Source organism: Octopus bimaculoides, chromosome 23, assembly GCF_001194135.2.
Source record: "Octopus bimaculoides isolate UCB-OBI-ISO-001 chromosome 23, ASM119413v2, whole genome shotgun sequence".
Taxonomy (NCBI): Eukaryota; Metazoa; Mollusca; class Cephalopoda; order Octopoda; family Octopodidae; genus Octopus; species Octopus bimaculoides.
In genome coordinates, this window is record NC_069003.1 from 25,597,842 (window position 1) to 25,608,525 (window position 10,684).

Here is a 10,684-nt window from a genome sequence, read left to right on the forward strand (position 1 = left end):
AGAGAAAATATAAGAAGAGGGGAAAGAGAACTGAGAAAAAAAAATTGGAAATTTGACCAAACAGAATATTGAACAGTTTCACACAAATCATCTCTGCTTGATTTTACTGTGGTAGCCAGTGGCTCATCTATTGTCACACTAGTATGTTTTATAATCAGCCTCTCCTCCCAGTTATGAGCAGACCCAATTAACCTACCTACATGCTACCCTAACACAATTACTGCAAGAATTCCAATGAACTTTTCCTCTTCATATATCTAACCCCCCCCCCAAAAAAAAAGAGAGGGAAATCAACAGGCGGGTTAGTAAGATGACCCAAACTTAAAAAAGAGAATTTTTTTTTAAATGTTTATATTTTTATATATATTTTCACATTCATTATAACATCCATTAATTACCCATTCAATAGATCACTCGTAAAAGGTTGAAGACCACATATATGTTTTTGTCTGTCCTTGTTTGTCCCCTCTATGTATCCTGTTATTAGGAATAAAAAGAAAATCTTCATATATCTACCCCCTACCACCATCACACACTCTCATCAGCATCTGCTCTCCATGCTGGCATGGGTTGGATAGTTTAGATGACTGCACCAGGCTTCAGTGTGTTTTGGCATGGCTTTTACAGCTGTATGCCCTTCTTAACACCAAGCTCCCTACAGACTGGACTATAACACTCACTGATCATAAAACTATTGATCATAAATCATAAACCACTGATCAATATCACTGAAAGAATTTATTGTTTTATTTTTTTAGGTTTTTTTTACACCACTGCCATTCCATTGATGTGTGAAACACAATGGGGCTACCATGTTGCATCTGTCACCATACTGAGGCCCTGAACAACATACATAATTCAGCCTGCTCCAGTTTACTTGACTGAGTAAAATAAAAGCACAAAACAGACATCACTCAATCTTACATGCTTGAGAGACTTTAGAAGAAGCAACCATCCGGAAAAATTAGTCCAACAATAACTGCAGCTGACCCATCCATGCATGAAAAAATTGCTGTAAAACAGGTTTTAAAAAAAAAAAAAGAATAAAGAAACCCCAGAAACATATCTACATATACTGGAACTTAAATTTTATAAGTATTTTAGTAATTGAGAGATCTCTGCTCCTGGATAGGATGCTAGTCTATCAAACACTTTGCTTATGGGAGAAAGGAATAAACACAGCACTGCAGCCTAAACCCTTGTTCCTGCAAATACTATTTACATTGGTTGATGACCTGTATTCAACTATACTACTGAATCACAAATAGGTAGACTTGGTCAAATAATAATAAGCATTTTTTCTTTATTCACCACTGAGGGTTTATATAAAAGATTGGAGACAGCACAGGACAAAACAACACAAAAAGAACGGGATTTAACTGTATAAAATGATAATAACAATAATAAATAAATCCCCAAAAGAGCTTTTTGCTCAATGACTTGCACAAATGATTTGTTAATAGTATTCAAATGTATGTGCTACACAATAGCTCACTCTCTACATCAAATCGATGTTGCATGAACAGGTGCACAAAGAACCACATGTCAGGTGTTGAAGTAATCACAGAGCAACACAAGATGAAATGTTTTGCTCAAGAACACAATGTGCCACCCAGTCTAGGAACTGAAACCATGATCTCACAACTCTGAGTGCAACACCCTAACCACTAGGCCATATGACCTATATAATAATAATAATAATAGTAATGATTTCTTTTATTGGCCACAAGGGCTTATGACATGAAGGACAATATCAAAGGAGGAGTTATGGCACATAAAAACAAAACCAAAATAAAAAACTAAAAACAGGTAGGGGTTTACATCGATCGAAGGGAGTCACTACCACATTAAAAGATATAACAAAGGATATATAATAGAAATAAATAAATAATAATAATAATAATAATAATAATAATAATCCTTTCTGCTATGGGCACAAGGCCTGAAATTTGGGAGGAGCAGGATAGTTGATTACATCAACTCTAGTACTTGACTGGTACTTAATTTATCAACCCCGAAAGGACAAAAGGCAAAGTCATCCCCAGCAGAATTTGAACTAAGAATGTAAAGACAAACTGCTGCTAAGCATTTTGCCCAGTGTGCTAATGGTTATTATTATTATTATTCGAACTGGCCCTTGTGCCGGTGGTATGTAAATAGCACCTACTACACTCTCGGAGTGGTTGGCATTAGGAAGGGTATCCAGCTGTAGAAACTCTGCCAGATCAGATTGGAGTCTGGTGTAGCCATCCGCTTCGCCAGTCTCCAGTCAAATCGTCCAGCCCATGCTAGCATGGAAAGCGGACGTTAAATGATGATGATTATTATTATTATTATCATTATTGATCAAATTCCACCCAGGTCAACTTTGCCTTTCATCCTTTCAAGGTCGATAAAAAAAAGTACCAGTGACTCATCGGGAACGATGTGATCAACTTACTCGCTCTCCACAAATTTCAGGCCTTGTGCCTATAGTAGAAAGGATTATTATTATCATGATATTAATAAAGTTGGTATTAGTAGTGGTAGTGGTGGTAGTAGTAGTAGTAGTAGTAGTAGTAGTAGTAGTAGTCACCATCATCAGTGACATTATCTCTGCTCTAAAATACAAATGGGATTGTCAAAGCTGGGATACCTTTCATTATAGGTCTGTTGGATCACAGCTGACCTGGGGTCAAACACCATCACCAATAACAACATCAAGCTTCTATGCAGTTGCTTGGTCAGCTAGTAAAGGCGCACAGCTCAGTGGTTAGAATATTCAGCTTACAATTTTTAAGGCTGTGAGTTCGAAAACCAGAGGCATGTTGTGTCCTTGAGCAAGGTACTTTATTTCACATTGCTCCAGTCCACTCAGCTGGCGAAAATGAGTAGTACCTGTAATTCAAAGGGGCCAGCCTTGTCAAATTCTACATCATGCTGAGTATCCCTGAAAACAGCTGGACACCTTCTTTGTCGTAACCGACAGAATGTCAGTTTTAATGTAGTTGCTTGGTTAGCTAGAAATACAAGTCAAATCTTCCACAAATAACACTCTACCCTCTATACCCTTTATACAGTTAAATCCCGTTCTTTTTGTGTTGTTTTGTCCTGTGCTGTCTCCAATCTTTTATATAAACCCACAGTTCTAAATACATTGACTGGAAAAAAATAATAATGGATTGTTATAGTATCGGGGATGATATGGGGCTGAACAACAGCAGTAACAACAACACCCATGTGATCTGCTAGAAATGGCAGCCAAACCTTCATCAAATGATAAAATATATTCTCAAATAAAGAAAAGACTCATTGGATAATGTTAGTCCTAGACACACCACTAAACTGACAGAATGGGCATGGCTGGAACGCCTATGGTTAATCAGGACTTATCTGAAACTAAACAACATCAATCAAGATTGACCTGGGACTAAAACCCAACATCATTCAATCAATCAATCGATCAATACTTACAATGGTCAATAATTCTTCTCCCAATTCCGTCTCCAAGGTTTGGATCTGGTCCTTCGCTGCTCCAGTGAGAACATGGCTGAACTTCTCACAGAGTTGGTTCCAGTAATCCTGAAAATGGAACAGACACAAGAAACACATTGAACTCGGAACATTAAAGACGGATGAAATGCTGCTTAGCATATGGATAAGGTGGTTGTGTCTTGGATGCTGATCATACTGGAGCACCACCTTGAAAGGTTTTAGTTGACTAGATGGACCTTCAGGGCTTTTATACTCACTTTATTTATCAAATGGCTAAGTTTACCTGATCAGTTACATCATTTTAGTGAGTTACTTCATCTTTAAGCGATGTAAAAAACTGTTAAATATGGAAGTAGTGCATAGCTTGTTAGTAATAACAGGAATGAAGGATGTTACTCCCAGACTATAACAGCACTAGGGATTTTACTAAAGCCCACCAAGAGCCAGATGGTGGTATTAAACTGGGTGAAATCTACCACCCAACAACAAGAATAGTTACCCTGATGGGCTTTCCAAATAATTTTTGTCAATAAAATTTCACAGGTGAGAGTCAGTGTAGTAATAGTATGCCCATCGTTGCTTAACTCCAGGATAGCCTTGATCCAACAGACCAAAGATCAAAAGCATACCAACTATGATCATGATCATCATCATTTACTGTTTGTTTTTCCATGCTGGCATGGGTAAGACAGTTTGACTGGAACTGATAAGCCAGAGAGCTGCACCAGGCCCCAGTCTGCTTTGGCTTGGTTGCTACAGCTCAATGCCCTTCCTAATGTTAGCCATTCCACAGAATGTACTGGGTGTCTTTTAAGTGTCCCAGCACAGGTGCCTGGACTAAAAAGGACCCCCATTGCTCATGAATGACCGTGGAATTGCATCTAGAAAGTTCCCCTCCGAGGCACAAGTCCGGGCAAGGTTGTATCATCTGATTTATGTTTATGGAAGGACAGCAGTTGCCCATGCATACTGCACCACCAATGTTATCCAAGGAAAAAGGCAAAGATCGGTAATGCTCAACACCAGTGATGTCACAACTTATTTCTACAGCTGAGTGAACGGGAGCAATGTGAAAAAAAGTGTCTTGCTCAAGAACACAACAAACAGCCCAGTCCAGGAATCAAACTCACTACCCCATGTGAGCCCAACACTCTAACCACTGAGCATGCCTGGACTACATTAACTAATATGCCCATATGTTTTGCCAGCAGGAACCAAATGACCATGAAGGGGTTTGGTCCCTAATAAATGTGTTTAAAACCCTATAAATAATGTGAAGAGAAGGTCGCATGGGTTGACATGCTTTGTAACCATGAATTATGCTTCACCCTAGGCCAACACTTTGGTTCTACAGACCTGTAGATCAGATGATGCAACTTTACAAAATTTGAACATAACATGTTACAATGGTGGGGTAGAATGCAGCATATTTTTTTTTATTGTTTAATCAGGAGAGAAGGGCTTTGTGAGAAAGAGACCAGAAATCTGTCCTAAATGCTTGCAACAAAATGAATTCAGCTAAAGGTGTCAAGGGCTGGGTGGAAGGGTATCAAGGATGGGTGATGGATAGACTTAATCCATCATTAAGTTGGGCAATGGATTAAGACAAGGAAGCCAGGATTGGATTTCCAGGAGACAGACCCAATAAAATACAAGGTATACAGTCCAACAACGACCAGTGTCGCCGGTTAGCACTTTATCAACTCCCAAAGGATGAAAGGTAAAGTTGACCTTTGGTCGGATCTTAACTCTAAAAGGATTTGGAATAAATACCACAAGGCCATTTTGTCCCATACTTAATGACTCTGCTAAAGTTACTGTCAAGTGATTTAGAGTTGGGGGTAAAGCAACAAAAACAATAAAAAAGACTAAATGCAAACACAAAAAAGAAATATACAGTAATCCCTCATCATATTGTGGTTCACCTATCACAGTTTATTATTTAAGCTTATGTCAAATTCCTCTGTGGTGTTGCTTTGCATTTATAATAAAATAAGTATATACAAATTATAAAAATAATATAAAATAACATACAGTACAGTACTGTTTCTACTTTGCGGATTTTCACCTATCGCAGGGCTTTTTGGAATGTAACACCCACGATAGTCAAGGGATTACTGTATATCAAATAAACATAAAAATGGTCTCACCACTTCTGTGATGTCTCCAGTCTGGAATTTGTTCTGAAGATCTTTTACACTAGAGAAGAACAAGAAACGAAAGTTGGTTAGTTCACATAATTCTGTAAGAAGCACAGGACCAGTTTCCCAGGTATATATATATTCCTCCCTAGACAAGATGCTGGTCCATTGCAGGATTACTCATTTTTACCAGCTGAGTGGACTGGAGGAGTATGGAATGAAGTGTTTTGCTCAAGAATACAACACCTCACCAGGCCCAGGAATTAGAACGACAACCTTACAATCAGGATTCCAACACCCTAACCACTAAACCATGTGCCTCCACATGCATCGGAATGTTCTGTGTAAACCAGAGCAAAGTACAAGCTGGCCCTACTGCCTGGTGAGATTCAAGAAATGATAGAACGAACTGACATAAATGTGTTTTATGTGTGGGAGAAAAAGAGAGGTTATGATAAAAGGTGAGACTCCTCAGTTAATACATTCATCACCAAGAAAGAAGAATTGGTTATGTCCCAAGGGTATTTCTAAATTATTGAAATCAATTTTTAAATTAGTCAAAGAAAATGAGAATAAGTAAAGTGAAATACTGTTAAAGTAATTTTCATCATCATCATTGTATTAATGTATATTCCTTCAAGCTTGCATAGATCAGATGGAATTCAACTAGGCAAATTTTCCGGAAGCTGGGTGCTCTTGCTATCACCCACCCTCACCTGTTTCCAAGCAAGGTAATACACTATTTTGAGTGTGGCCGTTGCCAGTACCGCCTGACTGGCCGTCGTGCTGGTCGCACGTAAAAGCACCCACTACACTCTCAGAGTGGTTGGCGTTAGGAAGGGCATCCAGCTGTAGAAACTCTGCCAAATCAGATTGGAGCCTGGTGTAGCCATCTGGTTCACCAGTCCTCAGTCAAATCGTCCAACCCATGCTAGCATGGAAAGCGGACGTTAAATGACAATGATGAATGAACATGATTTCAAGAAAAATTGGGAACAAATGACACTGCATGTATAATGGTGACACTTGTTTACAACTATCATGTGATGTCAAAACAAGGCAACACACACGTGTATGTATATATATATATATACATCTTAGGTCGAATCAAAAGTTGTTTTCAGATTTTCACTGACAATTTTTGGTACCTTGTATCTTATATTAATTTGATACAACTTGAGGTCTAATCATTGCTGAATTGTTTATTATTTTACAGCTATGATAATGAGTGATGAAAAAAATTTCCAATTAGAGCCTCTTTACGCTACCTGTGGAAAAAAGGACAGTGCCAGAGCAGCAGCAAAAGAAATTAATAATGTGGAAGGCTCAAGAACTGTTAATGAATGTGTAGAATAAAACCAGCATTGGTTAATTGAAGACACATACAGTATAACCATGCCCCAGCATACATTGCTAATGCGACCAGGTGCAAACTTGAGAAAGCGGGAGTGCTGCCTTACCCTGGATACAGTCCAGACCTTGCACTATCAGATTACCTTTTCCGAGCCAACAATGTGGATGAGGTTGAAAATAGGTGTAGGGAATTTTTTGCCTCTAAACCAGCCAAGTGGTATAAGTGTGGAATTGAGCTTTTTGGTACAATAGTAACAGACAACAGAATTTGATGGGATATATGTTGCTGAATAAAGAATAAATACTTTTCATATGTAATTTGTCTCGACTATTAATTAAAGTTTTAAATATTAAAAAAAAACTTTTGACTCAACCCAGTATATATTTATTTATTTATTTATTTATTACTGAAGACTTAACCTGTCTGGTACAGTTGTACACAGTACCCAAAGTCTGCTATAAAGTGGTTGGTGATGGGAAGGTTATCCAGCTGTAGAATCCCAATAAGAAATGCTTTGAATATTGTGATGACCTGTCCAACCCATAGCAGCATGGAAAGTGGATATAAAAATGATGATGATGATATATGGAAGGTTATTGATGTGTCTGAAGGATAAGTTAGAGAATGGAAATGTCAAGTAACTCAAGAAAAAGGAATAAGTGATGAAGTTTGATTTCAGAATGATGGATCTCACAATGAGCATCTTGAACAACAGTAACAAGTGAGGAGACATTCAAATATTGGTTTCAAATTTTGGCACAAGGCCAGCAGTTTCAGTGGAGAGGATAAGATGACTAGATCGACCCTCAGTGCTCAACTGGTACTTATTTTATCAACCCCAAATGGATGAAAGCCAAAGTCGACCTCAGTGGAATTCGTGCTCAGAACACGAAGACAGACGAAATACCGCTAAGCATTTTGCCCGGTATGCTAACGATTCTACCAGAAAGGGATCAACTAGAATATTCAACGTCGTAACCAACGGAGTGCTAGTTATTATCAATAGAGAACTGGATGTATATACTCAGGGCTAAGACGCCAGGTAATGATGAAACTGATAGCAATACCATGTAGATATGAACACTGTAATGTGTATAAAATCGAATCAATCGTATATTTGAATAAAGACTATATTAACGATATATATACGGAGCGGGCGTAGTAAGAAGTTCTGGGTTCAGTCCCAACGTGTGGCACCTTCAGCAAATGTCTTCTACTATAGCTTCAGGCAGACCGGAACCTTTTGAATGGACTTGGTAGATGGAAACTGAAAGCTCATTGTATAATGTGTAACTTCGTGCTCCACCATCGCTTTACAACCGGTGTTAGTGTGTTTATGTCCCCGAAACTTAGTGGTTCGGTATAACGGACCGATATAATAAGTACCAGGCTTTAAAGAAATAGTCGATTCGTTCGATTAAATCCTTGAATGGCGATGACGCTGAATGGCCAAAGTCTAATGATTGAAAGTAAAAGATAAAAGCTATATATGTATATATATTATATATATATATATATATATATATATATATATATATATATATATATATATACACACGTACACATACAGGGTGCGATGGGTAGATTGTCGCCATTTTATATTTTTAATTGCGCGCATGCGCATTGTTTTTGATTTCGTCGACTACACAGTATGGTAGGGTCAGTTGGGCACCGTCTGTGAGAAAAACAGCACCATGACGCAATTCACTCTGCCGGAAATTTGATAACGACATGCTGTACTGCTTAGCATTCGCGCCGGAAGTTCCAATACGAACATTCCAGAGTGTTTGGGTGTCAATCTGAGTGAAGAGGGTGACTGCTGGAAGACCCTATGTCTGGCAACAGGACTCTGCACCATGCCACACAAGTAGAAGGACCCAGTCATGGCTGTCAGACAATTATTGCGACCACATCACCCCTAACATCTGGCCACCTAACTCCCCAGACTGCAACCCCCTTGATTATTATGTGTGGGGCACAGTTGAGCAAAAGATCAACAAAACTCCTTGTAACACCAAAGATGAACTGAAGGTAAGGATTATGGCAGCATTCACCAATTTAAACAAGGAGACCGTCCAGAATAGTTGCAGGAGATTCCGAAGTCAATGATGATTTTATTGAATAAATTTACTCCTTAGTATTTCACGATATTTTTATGTAACTTTAGTAAATATATCTGTTAAAATGAGTTGTCAGTGTCATTTTCATTTTTGCGTAATTTAGACGACAGTTTATTCACCGCATCTTGTATATATATATATATATATATTTATATATTAGATATATATAGATCATTTCCATTATTTGAGTTACCATTTCAGATAATCTCCATAAGATAAAACCCCATTTATAAAGATGTGGTGTTATGCAGAGCGAGAAAGACTAACAAGTGTTATGTGTTCTATACAGTCGTTAATTAGTTACTTCAGTCCATATAATGTTACAACTTTCGTACCATTTCCGCTTTTCTGAAAAAAGAGCCTCTACGTGGTCGGTCAAACTGGTAGAAATAGCAACTCGATCCCTCTTAAATCACACTCAACTGCCTTAAAAGACAAATATATATTATAATAGGGACCCAGACAAACCTGAAAAGAAAAAAAAATACTAGAAATGTTTTTAATCGTAGGTCAGTTTAAGCAGGGCTGCGTCGCAGTTAAACAAATTAAACAGAAAGCTGGATCATTTAAAGCTAGATTCGGTTTCGGTTCTCATTTTAAATAGTTTAATTTATTTATATTATTAATGCCATTGAGAAAGGAATTGCACCATGGATTCCCACTTTTTTCTTCTATTTCCTTGAAATCTCAAGTTTAGTGATTATAAATACTGTTGTTTGTTTACTTTTTCCCGCGTTATTGTTACAAATTTTGGTAGTGTGCATATATAGATACGCAAACGTGTGTGTTTGATACTATTGACTCCGAGTACAGTCATTTCCATGCAACACATAAATATTCTTTGTAAATTGAGCTTAAAAGTTTTGGCGATCTTTCGCTAATCATCATTCGGTAATTATAAGAGAGTTGACCAAGACTAGAATTCCGTGAATTAAGTTTTAACATGTGTGTACAGATATACATACATATACATGCATATACGTATATTTATAAAATATACACACGATATAAAAACAAAGTCAACAGATATATGTGACTGTTTGTATCAAAGAATATATATGTATAAAATCGGTGTATGTGTTATGTATAAAATTATATCCATGTGCATTTCAGTCTTTCTGTGAGGTCTTAAACGCTAGAATTCGGGTTTTTGTTCGGCAATTTTGAATGAAGATCGCACCAACTTTTAATATTCAATACATATGATTTTTATTAAATAAATCAAAATCGGACTTACATTTTATTGGATTCCCTAAGTTTTGGCGAAGATATTGTAGTCTTTGAGATTGATGAAGTCCTAGAAGGCATTCTGGTGTTTTGTTTTAGATCGTGAAAGGTGGTGGTGGTTTTAAAAACAGCTTAGTGCCCCCCACAAAAGAAAGCGGACTGTGAAAGAGGGAGATGTCGGAGGCAACGATTAGTGGTCGGCGAGGGAGAAAAGAAAAAAAGTTTCCAGAAACACACCACAAAGAATAAAAAGACGCGCACACATACGATATATATATATACACAATCAAATAATAACAAAAACAAAAACGAGAAGTTTACTTAAACTTCTGAAATTAATCAGAAGAAAATAAATAACATTGTCCTCA

At 37.5% G+C, this 10,684-nt stretch overlaps 1 protein-coding gene across 1 annotated transcript in view; it reads right to left on the reverse strand.

Annotated features, from left to right (window-relative positions):
* LOC106877272 (DNA (cytosine-5)-methyltransferase 1) overlaps positions 1 to 10,678 on the reverse strand; it is a 60,528-nt gene extending 49,850 nt beyond the window's left edge. The window contains exons 1-3 of the mRNA XM_014926136.2: positions 10,327 to 10,678; positions 5,625 to 5,673; positions 3,454 to 3,561 (exon numbers count right to left, since the gene is read on the reverse strand). Of these exons, the coding sequence (XP_014781622.1) occupies positions 3,454 to 3,561; positions 5,625 to 5,673; positions 10,327 to 10,397 (228 nt within the window). The 5' untranslated portion in view covers positions 10,398 to 10,678. The remainder of the gene's footprint in view (positions 1 to 3,453; positions 3,562 to 5,624; positions 5,674 to 10,326) is intronic.
* Between the last annotated feature and the right edge of the window lie 6 nt (positions 10,679 to 10,684).